Source organism: Diadema setosum, chromosome 14 (genome assembly GCF_964275005.1).
Source record: "Diadema setosum chromosome 14, eeDiaSeto1, whole genome shotgun sequence".
Lineage (NCBI taxonomy): Eukaryota > Metazoa > Echinodermata > Echinoidea > Diadematoida > Diadematidae > Diadema > Diadema setosum.
Window position 1 is genome coordinate 2,436,276 of NC_092698.1, and position 20,158 is coordinate 2,456,433.

Below are 20,158 nucleotides of genomic sequence, written 5' to 3' on the forward strand. Positions count from 1 at the left end.
TCTCTGAGACATTTCATTGCATATGAAAATATCCACATACATTTCTGATGAAACATGAGTTTCTCGGTATGTGTTTCTCGGTACTACTGTGATATCTCGGTACTACTGTGATATCTCGGTACTACTGTGATATATGTTTCTCGGTACTACTGTGATATCTAGAAGAAACTTAACACACTTTGTTGACTGAAGTTAACATGTGATGATAATGTAAGGTGATCTAATATTAAGTTGTATTTGACAGATGATAAGTGTGTTAATGTTTTGATGCCAATTTTGCTTTAATATTTCTTTCAAAAATGATTTTTTTTTTTAAATCAAAATTTGATGTGAACATGTGGAGGATCTGAAAATGGTGACTGCTGCTGACAAAATGAAATATATATGCATAAATTTCCCAGCATCCAGGTGAATAGGTTGGTCTTCACTCCATCTGCCTCTACTCACAAGATATCCTCTGCACAACTCCTTTCCTTTCTGTGTTCTCCCTTTATTCAACTTGTGGAAATCCAGAGACTGTGCTCAGGACTCATCCCCTTTTAACCCTGGTCTAATCACCCTGGTGTTACAACGCTAATCTGGATTTATCTCCTAAACTTTCTGAATGGCTTCAATTTGTTGTTGGGGGTGTGTATAGGTTTAACCCTCTGTCTTTCTTTTGTTTGAATACACACAAGAGCAATGACCACTTGCAAAGGAATAAAGCCATGTAGAAACATTGCTCAAGTATTGAGGAAAACACTAAGACAGTGAGACAACTCCTGATGTTTTCAGACTTGCTTTCCTCCCCCCCCCTTTTTTTTTGGGGGGGGGGGGGGGGCTGTCTAACAAAAGAAAAAGTGTTGGGGGATACCCTCTTAGTTTATACCAGAGCATCATTTTACCAATACATGGTTTTGGTTGAAACCTAATTTCACATTTCTAACATTTTTTGGAGAGATAGTGAGAGACTTCTTATGAAATATGAAAGAGCATGTAATTCTATCGACTGATGAGGAATACAACATTTATTTGATGAAAATTGGTTTTGAAACGGCTGAGATATCCAAAAAGAGCGATTCTAATAAAGTGTGGGACCCACACTTCATTATGATCGCTTTGTTTTACTTTGTTTTTGGATGTTTCAGTAATTCCAAACCCGATTTTCATCAAATAAACTTTGAATTCCTCTTAAAATGGTATGCTCTGTACTATACCATAAGTGTTTTCTTGGTATCTCGCAAAAAGTTAGAAGCCCAATTCTCATCTCCACCAATACTGTACCATCCCTTTCATTTGCATCATCCAAATATCAACGCAGCTGAAAGATGGTGATTTTCTGGCATTATACCAAACAAGGAAGTGAGGTTAGGCGCTATCACCTGAAAAAAGCTGAAATGTGTTCAGAGTTTTGTCTCATTTTCTGTACACCATCATCTCCTTCAACTCTCTCTCTCTCTCTCTCTCTCTTTCCCTTTATCTTCTCTCATTTTTTTCTCTTTGTCTCGCTCCCTCCCTCTTTTTCTTTCTCCTTCTCTCTCTCCCTATCTCTCTTTCTTTCTTTTTCTTTACTCTTCCTTTCTCTCTTCCTTTCTCTTCTTTTTTTTTCTCTGATGGACAGACTGACAGACAAACAACGTTTCTTTGCGTTTGTATCATAGTGTTCAAAAGTATAAATTTGTAATTCTCCAACTCTGTAACTTGTAGTCAAACTCTCAATCGTAGGTTTCAGTCAAAGTCAGATATAAATCAAGTTAAAATGTATATCAAACACAGAGTTGTTCTTGTTAAAGACAGTCACAATTGTAGCATATAGAATATTACATTTTCAAACAAAGTTGTTAATCAGGGAACTTGGGTAAGAGCTAACTGATCTGACTAAAATTCTACAAAACATCAACAATCCAACAAAATGAGTCTCAATGTAAAGGGAAGCTTCACATAAAGATGTGAAGATACTTTAAAATACTTAATGCTCATGTTCAAGTAGCAAAATTATCTTCTTCCTTTTTTTTCTTTGTATAATTACCCAAATGTGTTAGGCATAAATCCATTTTGAGATGTGATGGTCATGGGGTTTAAATTCTAGATAGCAAGTACACGAATTGCACATTACATTGGAGCTTAAAAATGTAATTAGTTGTTGCTGGTGTTGTTTTGTTATGCCTCTGCCACGAAGTGTTGCCGGAGGCATTATGTTTTCAGGTTGTCCGTCCTTCCGTCCGTCCGTCCGTCAGTCCGTAATGAATTTTGTGGACAGCGTAAGTAAAAAACTTTTTGAGGTATCCTAATGAAACTTGGCGTGTATGCATATTAGGGGGTGAAGTTGTGCCTATCAGCTTTTGGGTGCACATGTTCAAGGTCAAAGGTCAAGGTCAAATGCTTAAAATTTCACTATTTCCCCCATATCTATGCAATGCCTGAAGGTATTTTCTTGAAACTTATTGTATACATGTATTACCCAGTTAAGATTCTCTGGTGAAAGTTTGGGGTCATGAGGTCAAAGGTCAAAAGGTTTAGTGAAAATGTTAAATTTCACTTTTTTTCACCGTATCTTGGAAATTGTTCAAGGTATCTTCATGGAACATAGTATATATGCATGTACTGACTGGCAGTGATTATCTAGGGAATTTGGGGTTCATGTGGTCAAAGGTCAAGGGCAACACTTCAAAATTGTACTATTTCCCTCATGTTTATGCAATGCCAGCAGGATTATTATTTTTTTAAAACTTGGTGTATGCATGTATAACTCAACAGAGATTCTCTGGAAAGTTTTTTTTTTTTTTTTTTGGTTGCCTCGAAGGTCAAAAGGTCAAAGATCAAGTGAAAGTCCTGAACTTACTTCTTCCTCCATATCTGGGAAGTGGCTCAAGTTATCTTGAAACGTAGAACATATTTATGCATGTTCTGCCGACAGTGATTCTCTTATGAATTTTAGGGTCAAAGGCCAGATGAAAATGGTAACAATTAACAATTCAATACAGAAATTGCACTTTTTCTCGATACCTTTAAAATTACTCAATGCATAAACTTATGAAAGGGTCAAAGTCAAGTTAAAGTCCTTAAATCCCCAAATACATGCTCTCCTATTCATCCAATTAAACGTAGGTCAAGGAAGGTGAACATTCAACACATTTGTGACAAACATGTCATTTTAATATTTTGCCAATTTTGTGAAAATGTAATCACACATTGTCCACATCTACTATAGACCTATTAGGAGAATCATGCATTATGGCGGAGGCATACCAGTCGCCATAGCGACATTTCTAGTTTTGTTTTGTTTTTTACTGTGTGAAGACATATACATGTAACAAAGGGAGACATAAATAATTAACATATAGCACAGTAGTACATATGAAATTCAATCTGTCTCTGAAGCCGTGGTCACAATGGCAAAACTACCAGAAGTCTCACTTTGAGAAAACTTTGTGGACTTTGCTTGTCCGTTCACCCTGGTAGGTCAAACTTCTCAAAATTTCAGTTGTCGATAAATTCTCAAAGTGTGGGTCACTTGTGCACATGCACAACAAAGAAGAAAGTGTGTGCTGTGTGCTGCACCATAAACAGAGTGGACTGATCATGACAATGTGACAAATTTTGCAAAATTTCAGCTACATGAATTTAAACTGCACAAGCTTTGATATGAGTAGCTGGGGTTCAGTAAATTTCTCTTGTTTGAGTGGGAAGTTTTGCAAGAATTTTTTTCTTTTTTTTTCATCAAGTTTGTGGCTTCAGCGGCAAAACTTGAACATAAACCTCCAAAAAGGTTTTTCCAGTGTGACTTGGGATTCTGTGAGTATTTTAAGATCATTTATAATGAGAGACTACTTCATCTGGTTTAGTGCCATGGATGTCCTGTCTGGAATTCCACTCCAAATTTTACCTCTGTTCTCAAGTTATTTAATAGTCTAGCAATTCAAAATCACAATAAACAAACAAGCAAGCAAGCAAACAAACATAACTTGCCTATTATAAATTTATCTATGTTTTGACTGTATTTAAGTGTTCATATCAATAACTTGCCTATTATAAATTTATCTATGTTTTGACTGTATTTAAGTGTTCATATCAATAGTTATAACTATACCATTTGCCATCTGTAATCTGGGATTTATTCACTTTCAATGCTTTTTGCAACAAAGCTCTTCTCTAGACCTTTCTTCTGCCAGTGACACTTTCAGATTTTTGTTTTCAGTGCAGTTTGTGTGTTTATTTGCCTATAGACATAAATGGCTATATTTGAACAGAATAGCAAATTGATTTTAGATGTTGGTCCTTATAGTTGTTTTTCTTAAATTTTGTGAAATTATGGCAGAACATTCTTACCTTGCCAGGCGAAAGTGATTCGACTATCTTCTTCTTGCGATGTCCAAATTACTCTCTGTCATTGAATGTTTGACTTCTTGGATGCTGTGATTGTGTTGCCAGGGACTGTAGGTAACCTTGTTTCCTATTGGATCGGTCTTCTTGACAACTTTGCAGTAACAAGAAAGAGAATCAGGCATGGCACTCCCATGGGAGTTTCCATATTTCTTGTACAAAAGATGTATCAGGGTATTACAACCACCATTCAGAATCAGCATTTGACCATTTATAGATTTTATGCCCTGTCCTGGCAGTAGTTGCGGGCAAAAATCTATTGAAGGAGCGTCCTCAAGCAAAGACTTTTCATCGATGTTACCATTGCCTCAAGGTGTAAATGATCTCGTCACATGTGGACGTCGTCCCTTTGAAAATCAGCATTGTCGTGATGAGCAAAAGAAAGAGCGGAAGAAAGAAATCGTTGACGTGAAACTTTGAGCCATCGATCAATTAACAGCACGGGTGTTGTTCTTTGAGTCAGTCGTGTAGCGAACGTCCTTTTTCTATTCAGCTCCATATATTGACGTTTTGGACGCGGCCACCTTCGATTTCGTCCCTAATGAGCAAAACATGATTGCAGGGGTGTGGGTTGCTGTGATGTATCCATCAATTAATCAAGCTCTGTAATTATTCCTATACTCTGGATATCAGTGTTGTATCTGGTCATGACTCCTGTGAATGTCTAATGCAAATAGTTCAGACTCGGCTGATTTTACTGTACTCTGGCCCTATCTCCCTATCAAGCTCAAAAGTAGATTGTACTTAAAAAATAAAATTGTAACTGGATAAATGATTAAAGAATATGAAATACTGGTACAACAGGAAGAAATTGTTGGTCTGCTCAAGAGATTACTTACTGATTGAAATGATGCAAAATGTTCAATTTCTGAAACAGGTTCAAGAATGCAGTAAATGAAAAAGTAAATTAAGGTCAGGTTGTCTGCACATGCACATTAATTCTTTGTGTGACATACCCATCAAAATAGTTGTAGTTTAGATTTACAAGTCAATGATATGGACACTGTGCCTTCAGACGATCACAATACATAGGCTATGTTTATAGATGCACATATTAAGGGTCCTACGTAGGGCCTACAGATATTATTGTCGCTTACAACACTGTGTTACACTAAGTGATCTGACAACAATAGCTCATTAGCATATGGAGCCAATAACCTTTTGTGAACACTGCCAAAAGCCAGATATGACAGTTGTAGTCCCCTAGATGAGCAATTATTGTGAGATCAGTCAGTACGGTAATTGATATTTATAATGGTGTGTAGGATAAACCCAATGGATTGTATTCTTATGTAAGGTGTATTTTCCACATTTTCACATTTTGAATAAACATGACGTGTGAACCAAACAGAAGTGAGTTTAAAACATGCAAGAAACAGTTTCAGAGTATACAGGACAATTTTGGGACATCAAGGATACATTCCAATCTGAATCCAACAGTAGATTTGATGTTCAGCAAGGAGGTGACTTTTTTCAATTTGATGAAATTCTTGCTTCCAGTTGTTTTTATTGCCATTGATTGACAAATTGCCGTACATTTACATCAACATAAATACAGTCATTTACGTCAATGTAGGGCAATTTGTCAATCAGTCGCAAGGAGGTGGGGACTTGTTGAAGCTTATCTTGATACCTATTTGTTTGCTTGTTTGTTTGTTTGTTTGTTTTTTGAATGAGAAAGCAACTTTTTAACACCCAACAAGGTACCTTTTTGTCTCAAGCTGTCAAGGAGAGTTCTGAGAAATCACTGTCTTGTATTCTTGTCTTGAAAAAGGTACCTATTCAAGTTTCAACAAGTCACCCCCTCACTGCATGTTTGATTAAAGGTATAAGGACTCTGCTTTGCTATATAACAGATATGCCACTCATAACCATTTCTGTCTCAAAAATTCCTACAGACTCCACAAAAGACACCATTTGTGCAATTCTTTGCTGATTTAAAGGGACTGTACAGTACTGGTTGAGGTGGAGATTCATGTTTTGAACATTCCTAAGTGAGATAATGAAAAGCCTCTTATGAAATATGAAAGAGCATGTAATTTTAAGAAGGATTCAACATTTATTTGATGAAAATTGGTTTTCAAATTGGTGAGATATCCAAAAAAAGTGCTAATAATAAAAGGCGACATGCCACAACTTTATTAGGATCTCTTTGTTTCACCTTGTTTTGGGATATCTCAGCCATTTCAAAACCGATTTTCATCGAATAAACTTTTGATACCCATTAGAACTGCATGCTTTTTGACATCTCATAGAGTGGTTTCTGAATATCTCGCAAAATGTTAAAAGCTAAATCCTCACCTCGACCAGAACTGTACACACCCTTTAATGTTCTGTAATGATATATCACTTGATGCTGTAGATGTAACATAGAGTGGTAGATTGCTGGTTTCTTTGAAGTTGCACATGTGGTACTGCTTGAAATATATTGAATAAATATAAGATATCGAACTAATATTAAATGGAGGGTTAAAGATATGAAGACATGACTAAAATAACTATGTTTTCTAATTAACCAGTTTACCGCTATATTCATACTTCATGCATGACTTTGTGACCTAGGTTGGTTTTTACAACCAGATTGCATGCCTGAGTCTGTGCCCAAAATAGCATGAAGTAATTCATGGAAGCTAAATAGATACCGGAGTATATTCAGTAGGAGCAGATGGTATGTTAGAGTGCACTATGAGGTCTCTATGTGAAATCATCCACAGATTCTTTATACGTTACCATCCTGTAATGATAAATTATGAATCCTCATTGTTTCTACCAGGTTGCTAGGCTGGAGTACAGGAAGAAGATCTTGACTGGACTCTTCAGATCACCTCAAAAGGGATGCATACTACTGGGTGCCACCATCATGTTCCTTGCTCTTGTCAGAACACGGAGGTAAATTTGCTGATGCAGTGGCAGATCCAGAGGGGGGCACACCGGGTGCGCGCCCCCTCTTTATTTTTTTGTTGTTGTTAAAACAAAAGAAATAATAAGAAGAAAATGGGGGGGGGGGCTCTTGTGCCCCCTTTAATTTTGTAAAAGCACCTCCCCTTTATGGAAATCCTGGATCCGCCCCTGTGATGAACTTTGGATGGCAAACTGAATACTCTGCAGTGATGTCTCAGATATTTGGGAGCTTTCCCAAATGGGGTGGTAAAACTACAATGTAGGAGGGCAATAAGCTGACCATAAAACTAATCTGTGCATATTTGAAACCAAATGACTAATTGCCCCCTTGATTTTTATTTCCTAGAAATTTAGTGTTTTGTCTAGAAACTGGATGGTAGCACTGTGCCAGACATCATGCTGCTCGAAATTCCCAACATTGCTGAGAGTATGTCACGTGAAACTGATCATATTCACTCAAATAATTGTTCAATTTGTTGTGTATTTCACATTTGTAAAATCTGGATCCAAAGTAGTGAGATCTGGGATTAGCAGTTTAAAGAAATAATTTGCAAAAATTTTGCGTGCTTGAAGAATAATGTCTCCTAACATATTGTTTATGAAATCTTACGGTAATACACCTCAGGGCTTGTTAAAGAAGAAATGAAAAACTAACCCCTTGTCACTTGAGACTCCCCCAAAAAAATTTTCAAAAGGTCCACTTTTTGTGAAAGACATTTTTGTTTTTCGAGGGCTTTTTACCCTATATACAACAGGAAAAAAAAAAGTGACCAGGAGGTGTTCCAGCAAATTGTCAAAAACCTCGTAAATTTCGTAACTTAGTTTTAATCTGCCATATTTCTAAGGCTTAAGCCGCACTGTCAATTTTCCTGTCTCCCATCAGCAACTCATCGAACTGGTTGACTAGACTACACACTTACAGCTGGCCTACTATTACTCACACCTTACCCTATGACAACCGGCGTGGCCGGCCAGCTGGGCGGTGCAGCAACGCACGGTTGCTTGCGCGCGCCTGCTCCTTACTTGCTTCTAGGTCACAGCCAAAGAGGTTCTACAGTGTGAATCAAAAAAAGGTAATCCAACTTTGGAGGGCTACTATTTCATAATCATCAGCTATTGAGAGGATACTGTTAGTTGTGAGGAAAGGGGAACCTTTCCTCTTTCCATTGATACCTATTTATGTTGATAAATGTCATGCATGACTGAGCACATGAACTTTAAAGACAACAATGACAAATCACTTTTTCCAAGTTTGCATGTTATTGTGAAGGAACAATGCATGTCTCACTGCATGGATGAGATCTGTCAATGAAAGTGGCCAAAGAGGCCAGCCTGTTATACGAATGCAGATTTGTGTTTCCTAACCTTTTATGGTTCATAACCTTTAAGATGGCCACCTGTTGGATAACTAAAGTCACTCCCACAGAGGCCAACCCACACAATCCATTTTCTCGGTTCATATATTCAACACATAGCTCGCAGCGACAAACCATGTCTTAAATGTGAAGAGAGAAAAATGGATAATGGTTTAGCCTTTATGGGAAGGACCAAGTTTACAACAACGTGGCCATGTTGAAGGCTATGAACCATAAATGGTTAGAAGAAACCCTAAGCAAAAACCTGCAGTCATGCAGGCTGGCCTGATGATTCGACCACCTCCATTGACAGATCTCATCCATGCAGTGAGATATGCATTGTTCCTTCACAGTAACATGCAAACTTGGAAAACGTGCAATTTGTCATTGTTGTCTTTAAAGTTCATGTGCTCAGTCATGCATGACATTTGTCAACATAAATAGGTATCAATGGAAAGAGGAAGAGTTCCCCTTTCCTTTCAACCAACATTGCACTCTCTATAGCTGACAATTATAAAGAAGTAGCCCTCCAAAGTTGGATTACCTTCTTTTTGATACGCACTGTATTTCTCCTTTCTTACTATACATTCGGAGGCAAAGTTAGGTAGGATTGACTAGCTCTGAAAGTATCGTCAACTCTGGAATACTTGTATTAAATGGTCCGCAAAACTTTTTACTATGTACTCTAGGAAGGTGTAGCTAGTCAGCAACTTTTTTTGAATGCAGTTTTCAACTTACCGATTCACGAACTTATAAGTGACCAACACAGGTTTTATCAACAATTTTAACACAAATGTTGTTGTTTTTTTAAGTATACCTAAAAAGTCACTTTTGTATGCACCAAATGGCCCCATTTTAAGATATAAAATTCAAAAACTCCCTACTGTGGGGGGGGGGGGGGGGGAGGACACCCCCCTCCCACACCCTCCCCCCCGCTCGGTCGCTCCGCTCCCTCGCAAAGGTAAAAGTCCAAAAATTGTGGTTACGACCCCCCCAGAAAAAATCCTGGATACACCCCTGAGAATATACTCCCCTTTTGTATCAAGAATAATGGTTGGAATTTTTTTTTTTTCAGGGTCAAAATAAATTCACTGGAAATCTATAGTACATGTATTACTTCCACCTCCCCCATAAAGAAGTTTCCAGTTTTTTCTATTCTGAGGAAAGGTCTGAATTACCTACCTCTGCAACATACCAGCTAATGAAAGGAATCTAATTTTCAGGGTTGCAAAAGGGACACACAAACTTTGATTCAAAATTCTGACGTTGACCTTTGTTCATTGCCGTGCCAAATCACAAGCTTGCAACACTCTCGTATTGTATTTGTGTCTGTCATCAGAACTGCCACAATTGCACGATCATCAACAAAATCAGCAATTTGCATAGTTTGCCAAAGTTGTACACCTGTTTTCATTTATAGTCACACAAATTATGCAAAAACTGAAAGTCTGAATTAAGACAAGTATAGGAATTAATTTTTGTATTTTGTATTGTTTTTGTATTGTTAAATCCCTTTGAGCAAGACCCCCAGTTGTGATTGGGTTCTGGGTGAGGCTAGTGGGAAAAGTGGCATGGGCCAGCATGTCATGAAGGGTATGTGTGATTCGGGGAGGATATGAGCTTTACATCACTTGCTACACCAGATCAGTACCTTTCCTCAGAATAATGAACCTGGAAACTTCTTTATGATGAAGAGGAAAAAAATACTGTAGATTTCCAGTGAATTAGATTCGGACCCCAAAAAATTCCAACTGTTATTCTCTATACAAAAGGGGAGCATATTCTCAAGTGACTTGGGGTTAGTTTTTCATTTCTTTAGAAAACAAAAACAGAAACAAAAACAAAATTACTCTGAGCTGTATTACTGTAAGATTTCATACATAATGATGGGATATATTATTCTTCATCCATGCAAAATTTTGTGACATTTGCAAAAGGGATATACAACCTTTAAGTGCTAAACCATCATCAAATGTTCATTTCTGTGCATTTTGCATGTCTTCATCACCCACAGATTCCAGCTTGCCCTAGAAAGCCAGTACAGATGGTCTCTCATAGAAACAGATGCAGTGTGGATGGCTGGATCACTGCTATTAGTCATCGGGTTGATTCTTGCCCTGTCTAGTTTCTGGGCACTAGGATTCTATGGCACCTTCTTGGGTAGGTTGGACGACTTTGCAGTTTGCATTCCAAATGTTAGATAGCCCCATTATACTGCATTTAGGTTTTTACCTTATCTTTTTTGGTAAGTGTGTATAGTAAATCTTGCTTTTGCTTTGTTATTATTCTTTTTTTTTGGGGGGGGGGGGAGGGAGGGGTAAATGTGTATGATCTATTTTGCTTTGTAAGAACATGAGAGCAACAAATATGTTGGCTCTTGCCTGTCTTAAAGAATAAAAAATAAAAATAATAATTAGATTTTCTCTGTGCTTTTTTGGTGACTTTTGTAGAGATTTTTGCCTACATGGCATGTTTGCACACAAAAACCTCATCACATACAGAACAGCAGAGGACCATGTCATGGGGCTACTAGATAGAAGAGAATTCCTTTTCTGGATTTAGCTAACAATGACATTGTATGTTAAAAAGAATAACAAACAGACATTGGAATACAATAATTCTTGAGAAGATGTGACTGTACAGTGCACATGTAAATAGAGCTTACATTTACAAAATGAGTCAAGCTTGTTATTTATAGTAACCGAGCACATACAGGAGCTTGATCAGTATTGTAGAAAAATCTATGAGGATTTCAAACTCTTGACAGGGACTGGATTAAATGATGGCAAGAAATAGTCAATAATAAAGTAGTGAATTTCATTTTCATTTCATTTCATTTTATTGTTTCTGTATGGCACAATATAATCAACTCTGATCACTTTCAGAAATAAACACATGATTCATAATAATTCATGGCTGATTTTGCACATGACAGGTAATCAAATCTTTGTGACAAAGAACGAAGACATAATGATAATAAACAAAAAGTCAAGGTACCATACAGGAGGATCCCCAGTAAGCCGAGCTTGATATTGGGGCCTCATACACAGATAAATGAATAAACAGTTTCAACCAACTGTCGGTTTACTTAACTACAACAAGACAAACTAGTTTTACACAACAAAAACAGTTACACAACAAAACATACACGGACATGTACGCAGGTGATGCTAAGAAAGAAAAACAAAGAAGAAGGGGACAGCGATAATGAAAGATGGTGAGAAAGAACAGGAGAGAGAGAGAAATAGATAGACTCCTCGTTCACTGTACAATAACACACTGTGCAAATACAACACTATTGCAGGTGCATACACCCTGTTGCCAGGTAACGGCTGGGTGTAGCAACGTACGGGCCAGTTACATCTGTATATAAAAATAGAGAAACATTCCATGGCATGCCTACAACAAAAGGCAGAGTACAACATAGAATGAAGATGCTTCAAGTAACAAAAGAAATTCATGTTCTGGATATGTTAATTAAGTCACTGATATTTAGCAACAAGCATATGTTTAACGAATCTTTTAAAGGAACCAAACATGCGAATTGCACGGTACTGAAATGGTAAAGAATTCCATACGTCTGGGCCAGTGTGCCGAATTGATTTTTTAGCTAAACAAGTTCTGGGATCTCTAAGATGAATATTGGAGCATTTCTTGTAGGGTAGGAGTGGATTTGTTTATTGAGTTGGAAAATATTCATGAAATAAGAAGGTAAACACTGAATGTTGTAGCGACCAGAGAATACCAGTGGCTTAAGGTTTTCTTCAATTGTAGCCCATCCCTGTCCAACGCTAGCTCACAAAACCACAGCACATAAAAGATAACCATGAGTAGAATTATGAGGATGAATAGGGAGTCAAACTGTGTCCGGATTTTTCAACCGGAGCAAGTACCGTCTCTTACGCAAGTTATCAAGTTATTGGTGAATGTAATCATTCAGATTTGACTACCATAAGATTTTTAACCCGTTGAGGACAGGCTGATTTTGCTACAACACGCATTTCCCATAGACACCTTCCTCAACTCGTCCTCAACAGGTGAATGAATACTTTGGCTGTATTTGTGTATACGCCTGTCTTGACTTGTGTGTCTGTTTCTTCTCGTGTAGGTGATTACTTTGGAATACTTATGGATGAAAAGGTGACATCCTTTCCGTTCAATATTTTCAACGATCCGATGTATGTCGGATCCGCCTTGGAGTATGTTGGAGTAGCTCTGCAGTAAGTTGTCTCCCCAAAACCAGATTTCAGTATACCATGGACTGCCATAGATTGGTCGTGATTTGGCAGAACTATGTATCTCAGTTTTTTGACATTTTTTTTTTTGTTTAATAACATCATGCTTAATATGTTAAAATATGTTATAACTCTATGTAATTTTTAAAATAGAATTCTCAAATATCAAGGTTTTGGGGTAAAAATGACGTCATATAGTTGGCAGAACTACGTAACTTGAGATACAATGTACGTATCAGGTAACTGCTGTAGTTCCGTAGTTTTGCCTGATTATACTCCTTCATTGAGGTAGCTTGAGCGGCTGGCAGAACTATGTATCTCAAATTCTGATCCATACTCCTGTGTCGTATTTGTATACAATCTATGGGATTCTCAGGATCAGGCAGAACTACTTATCTTTTAAAAAACTCTAAAATTTCTCTAAATATGTGGCAGTGAGCATGTACTAGTATTTTGAGTTAGATAAAACATAAAAGTTTCCTTTTTGTTATAGAGCACAATTCCAAGTTACGTAAATCACTCTATGTAAAACGGCAGGCATCTGAACTTCAAACGTGAATATCTCGAAATCGCTTCATACGAGATACGTAGTTTTGCCAGATCACGGCCGAAATGATACCATCTCTTTGAATCATGAAATGAAGCATGTAGGGTGAACAGTTCAGAGTAGAGCTTGAAAGAAGAAAGTCTTCAACATTTGCCACAAGTAGAAGTACATTGTAGTATCTGTGTGTGTATTTCTATTAGCATTAGTATTATTACTATACTAGGTCATCAACTACTGTATACGCCGAATATTTCGCGAGGTTTTTATTTTCGCGAATTTCGTGAGTCGGATGCTATTCGCAAAATTAAAGACACACAAAAATATTGACTCTGATCCCTATGTGAATGTTACATATGCGTATACATTTCTCCGTTTAGTACAGGACTCCACGATCGCGAATTTAACAACTGGCGAAATCGTCGGGAATTCCCGATTCACGAAAATTTAGACTCGCGAAATATATGGCGTATACAGTATCAGTTACTGTTATTGGACAGGTTGAGTGTGTGTTAGGAATGAGTACTTTTTCTGGCATTTACCTTTACAGGCATTATGTTCAAATTATGTGTTTCTGCAGTGTACTCTTTAGCCTTTTCAAACTCAGCCACTCACTGAAATCAATTTCTTCCTCAACAGATATGCCAGTCCAGCAGGCCTACTTCTTTCAGCACTGGTAGGAGTCATGTACAGAATAGCTCTCTGCTTCGAGGGACCATTTACAGAGAGGATCTATGCAGAGAGGGCAGCAAAGGAGAAAAAGAAAGAAAAATGAAAATTGAGGTCCACCTTGGGCCTTCACCATTATTACTATTCTATTCCAATACATTATATTCTTATGTAAAGTACTTTATCACTTTGGTTATTTGGATACATAAGAATTGAATCTTTAAACATCGATGCCAATCTTAATATTATACAAATAATGAATGTTTATGAGTGCAATGGACAGAATATTTCATGAGGTGAAAGATGAAATGATGCATTCAACGAGGCTGTGCCTCGTTGAATGGATTAATAATTTCATCTTTCACCGAATGAAATATTCTGTCCATTGCACGAATGGAAAAAAAAAATATTTGTTTTATATAATACCTAAAAGTAGATCCTTGTCATTTGATGTTTTATGAATTTAGAAACAAATCGCATGATCGCATGCACACTGCAAACACAAACTTGTTTTGCATACGTAGTGTGCTGGGCTCTCGGCGTGCGTGCAAATGGAGCAAATCGCGTGGCTCCAAGATTGCACAGTAAATGGAGCCACAATTGCATGAATGATGCTGTAATAGTAAAATGGGACAAATAATCAATATCAAACAACCAATCAAATGACAAGGATCTATTTAGGTGTTATATAAATGTAAATATTTGATATGCCATATCTTTCCCCTCTTTCTTTTTTTTTTTTTTTTTGGGGGGGGGTCAATTTTAATGAAGCATCTAATATCTGAGGGTTTTTTTCACCTTTAGTAATCTTGAATGAGATGTGGAGGAGCTCTTTAAAATATATTTGATATACTGTAAGATTGATATCATCTGTAACTCAGGAATGACCTCGCACTGAAGGAACTTACAATCCATTGACACATTGCAACACCCTACATTTTTATGAATTTGGAATAAATTTGTACAAGTAACCTTCAGGTGGGATTGTTTTTACTTTTATGGGTATGAAACAATGCTTATGTGTGTATGTGACTTTCTTTCAAAGGGAATTCAGGAAAGTGAAATGTTAAAATATGAGTACACTTGTAACAAAAGTGTTAAGTTAAGGGGATTACAAATTCCATTGAGCACCTCAGTATATTTCGTGTGCATGTGTGTTTATATGTGATTGCATTCATGTATTAGTGTGAAGTCTTGAATGTTCCTATTTGATTTTTTTATTGGTTTTTTTTGCAATAATTTGGATATCGCTTCAGACTATAAATCTTTTTAGCACAGGGCTGAGTCATGCTCTGTGAAATAAAGACATTTGATATTGCATTGAAATTGAGATGAAGCACTCAGTAGCTTATACGTGTTGATGTTTGACTGTGTGTGTTTTTTTTTATTTGTCATTATTAACAGGACCATGATATATGTGATATGCATATAAAATTTCATACAAAATTGTCTGAAATCTATGGAACTTTATTTTCATTAAAATCATGCCTTTTTTAAATCAGCCAAGATACAGCGCAGAAGTCATTTGTTTATTCCTTCAAGCTGTTTCCCCCCAATATGTTTGAAGAGAGTCTTTCGTTTGAGGTGTGTGTTTGTACATACATGTAGGCCTACAGGTGTTTTGTGTGTCAAAAATATTTACCACAAACATGTATATTTGCAACTGACTGACAAATTGGGTGCTGTTCGTTATTCCGAAGGTTCGTTAATCCGAAAATGAAAAAAGGTTCGTTAATCCGAACATTTGTGGCGTTATTCTGAAGGTTCTTTATTCCGAAGGTTCGTTGATCCGAAAGTATAATAGGGTTCGCTATTCCGAAGGCTCGTTAATCCGAAAATGAAATATGGTTCGTTATTCCGAAGGTTCGTTAATCCGAAAATGAAATAAGGTTCGCTATTTCGAAGGTTCGTTATTCCGAAGGTTCGCTGATCCGAAAATAAAATAGGGTCCGTTATTCCGAAGGTTCGTTAATCCGAAAATATGATAAGGTTCGTTATTCCGAAGGTTTGTTGATCCGAAAATGAAATAGGGTCCGTTATTCCGAAGGTTTGTTAATCCGAAAATGTGATAAGGTTCGTTATTCCGAAGGTTTGTTGATCCGAAAATGAAATAGGGTCCGTTATTCCGAAGGTTCGTTCATCCGAAAACGAAATAAGGCTCGTTAATCCGAAAATGAAATGAGGTTCGTAATTCCGAAAATTAGATAAACTCACTGTAATGACAAAATACGTCGAAATAAAAAAAAAATGCTTGAATATTACGCAATGAAAATTCCATATTGTCTCTGGGGAGGATGATACACGTGTATATTTTCAGGTAAAGCTCATCGTGTTTCGTGAAGAAGTGGCGTAGATCAAGAATCTTGATTTTGATTTAGTCTGAACAATTATTTACCTGAGCGATTGGATTTAGAGCGTAGGGGATTGTGTGATTTTTCTATAGCCTATTTTCAGACACCCTCACATTTTTAATGATAATAACAGTAACGACGTCATATTGCAAGTTTGAAATTAAGTGCTTCATTATGCCCCACCTTCCCCATACTGTAGTCGGGATCTTCAACATGCAGCCGCTCCGAATAAATATTTATGATCTCACATCGTCCACCTTCATAATGGTTATTTTTCAGCACTCGGTATCATATTTATTATGTATGATAACGACCAATATAATCGCCAACATCTATACGTATATGTTTGTTTGTTTGTTTTTTATTCAATTATACCAATATCCAATGACGGGGCGTGTTTTGTTTTTGTAAGGTGCTTGCAGTTAGTCTCCTTTTTTATTTTGTGTCTGTGTGTATGTGTTTGGGGGTGTCTATCGATCGTCTGGGGTATTAGTGTCTTATAAAGAGATTTATTTCATACAGGCGAGGTATTCTAAAGGGATAGTATAGTTTTGTTTGAGATGAGAGATTCAAATTTTAACTTTTTGCAAGATAATTAGAAATCACCTGTGAAATTCAAAATGATACAGTTCTAAAATAAATTCAAAGTGTACTGTATTAAAAACGGTTTAAATGGCCTAGATATCCAAAAACATAGTAAAACATCGGGCCAAACAAACGGTGGGTCCAACGATTTATTAGGATCCCTTTGTTTTGAATATCTCTGCCACTTCAAAACCATTTTTCATCGAATAAACTTTGAATTCCTCGTAGAATTACGTGCTCTTTCATATTTCATAAGAAGTTTCTCATTATCTCACAAAAAAGTTGGAAACCTGACATCCTATCTCAGCCAATACTATACCATCCCTTAAATTTTGAATGCCTTCCCTTTATTTTAAGATGGTGACCACGGTCCCCCCCCCCCCCCAAAAAAAGAAGAAATTATATGTTTAAAGAAAGTGAAATGCATGCAAACTGACAACTCTGGTTTGTTTGTTTGTTTTTTTTTTTCACTTCTAATGGGTACACCGTAAATTGAACATCCAAACAGTACACCTAAATATGTGTCCAAAATCGGTTTTTACACAAAAAAGTTACAGTTTCTTTTGGTAATACGTAATACAACTAGTGTCATGGCAAAGGCTATCATAATGGAGTGTAAAACCCAATTTTCTTAACTTCACAAGAGCTAGAAATAATACAAAGCACTGGCTTACATTTTGTCAGTTACCATAACGACACGAATTCCATGTGTTACCATGTCACACAAAAAAGTGGAGAACTGCATTCAACTTCTCATTGAATTCATGCAAAAATAATTTCTAACCTAGCAACTGATCGGTAGGACAAGTTCGATTACATTCCACTCTTCACAGTGAAACTTATTAAAAGACATGTTACATTTTGAAATCTGCTTGTTGAGTATATTTGATTGTTTAAAAGCTTTTATTCTTAAGTCCAAGCATGTGTGATTTTTTTTTTCCTGTTTGAGACATGTTAGAGTCGCAGAATTTGGTAATTATTTCTAATCATGAATGTATTACCCTGACACTGACGAAGAAATGAAGGAGTGGGAGGGGGCGAACTCATCCTCCGGAGGAGAAAAATACCTCTACTTTCATCGTTAGTATACATATACTAATGAAATTATAAATTACGACGGCATTCTATATACGTCGCCGATATAAGTTTATATGGAATTGCGTGTGTTTGTGTGTGCCTGTTTACATGTGTGTGTTCATATGTGTTTATGTGTCTAAAGAGAGTATGAGTATGCTGGCATCCCCTTTTCAAAGTGAACATGCCTCTCCTGAATTGTTATGATGATGATGAATTTTAGACTACCGATAAACGTGAGGCCATAAGGCGATGATAATGGGGGTGAGAGTGGATAAGATGGGCAGTTAAACAGTAATTTCAAATTTTCTATGTACTTGACCTCAATACACACACTCACACATATGCGCACACATATCAACGAATGCAAAAGACATTAATTACAACACCATATTTTGTCATAACAAGAATTTTACTCTATTTTCGGAATATTAAGAGCCTTATTTCATTTTTGGATTTACGAACCTTCATTTTCGTACTAACGAACCTTATTTCATTTTCGGATTAACGAACCTTCGGAATAATGAACCTTATCTTATTTTCAGATCAACGAACCTTCAGAATAACGAGCCGTATTTCATTTTCGGATCAACGAACCTTCGGAATAACGAACCTTATTTCGTTTTCGGATTAACGAACCTTCGGAATTACGAACCCTATTACATTCTCGGATTAACGAACCTTATTTCGTTTTCGGATTAACGAACCTTCGGAATAATGAACCTTGTTTCATTTTCGGATCAACGAACCTTCGGAATAACAAACCCTATATCATTTTCGGATTAAAGAACCTTTGGAATAACGAATCTTATTTCATTTTCGGATCAACGAACCTTCGGAATAACGAATCTTCGGAATAACGAACCTTCGGATTAAAAAACCTTCGGAATAACGAACCTTCGGAATAACGAGCTGTAACCAACAAATTGCCCTACTTCGACGTAATAAGCACAGAATTGAACAGTGTTTTAGTAGTAGTCATGGGTACTACTAAAACACTGAGTAATTCAGTGCTTATTTATGTCAATGTAGGGCAGTTTGTCAATCAGTTGCAATGAAAACGTCTCGGCGGAAAAATTTCATGAATTTGAAATATGTATCTGATTGGCCCATTGAAAACATACATACTTTCTCAAATCTTTCCATCATATTTAGACAGTGATTCTTGCATCCCCATCACAGTCAAGCATAGACTACTAGTCACATACTGGTGCTAGTAAGCAATACAGTGGAAATTCAGTATAACAAGATCCTTGGGAGAAGAAGACAATTTGTTCCTTATATCAAATATTTTGTTATATGAGTAGCCAATAAACAGTACAAAACAAAGGAAATCAGTTCATTTGGATCATAGAAATTAGTTTTTTATATCAAGTATTTTGTTACATCAAATCTTTTTGTATTGAGTTTCCACTGTACTGTGTCTTCGTTGGTGCATCTGAACAATATTGTTCATTCATTTATTCATTCATTCATTCATTCATTCATTCATTCATTCATTCATTCATCCATTCATTCATTCATTCTTTCATTCATTCATTCATTCATTCAATCATTCATTCACTTTACTAGTATTTTATTCATTTCAATTATAATGTTCAAATTTCATATTTCATTCATCTAATCCATTTCATTCATTCCATTCATTTCATTTATTTCATTCATTTCATTCATTTTTCATCCCCCCCCCCAAAAAAAAAAAAAAAGAAAAAGAAAAAAAAAAAAGATGCAAGACCAGGAAGACATGAAAAAATGTTCATATTGTTACAAAACAATTAAACATCACAATGAAGGAAAACGATGAACTGCATCACAACAAAGTTGGTGGAAATTGAGGAGTCTTGTGAAAAGCAGTGCTTCTATTTACAGCCCCCACATGTACAGGTGTACATCAATATTTTCAGTGCAAACTTGCACTGAATCTACTCTAAATGTAAGTAAGTTGATTACTCAGTGGATCATGATAGAATGTGTGGATGCAGTGGCGGATCCAGAGGGGGGCGCAACCGGCGTACACCCCCCTTTATTTTTTTGTTTTAAAGAAAAGAAATAAAAAGAAAAAAATGAAATGAAACCCAGAAG

The 20,158-nt window shown here is 36.6% G+C and overlaps 1 protein-coding gene across 3 annotated transcripts in view; it reads left to right on the plus strand.

Moving 5' to 3' along the window:
- The window catches only part of LOC140238093 (phosphatidylethanolamine N-methyltransferase-like), a 36,648-nt gene extending 22,347 nt beyond the window's left edge, over positions 1–14,301 (plus strand). For all 3 annotated transcript variants that reach the window (XM_072318020.1, XM_072318019.1, XM_072318018.1), the window contains 4 exons: positions 7,136–7,251; positions 10,633–10,778; positions 12,727–12,838; positions 14,037–14,301. In XM_072318020.1, coding sequence (XP_072174121.1) covers positions 7,136–7,251; positions 10,633–10,778; positions 12,727–12,838; positions 14,037–14,172 — 510 coding nt within the window. In that variant the 3' untranslated portion in view covers positions 14,173–14,301. The remainder of the gene's footprint in view (positions 1–7,135; positions 7,252–10,632; positions 10,779–12,726; positions 12,839–14,036) is intronic.
- Positions 14,302–20,158: the final 5,857 nt, after the last annotated feature.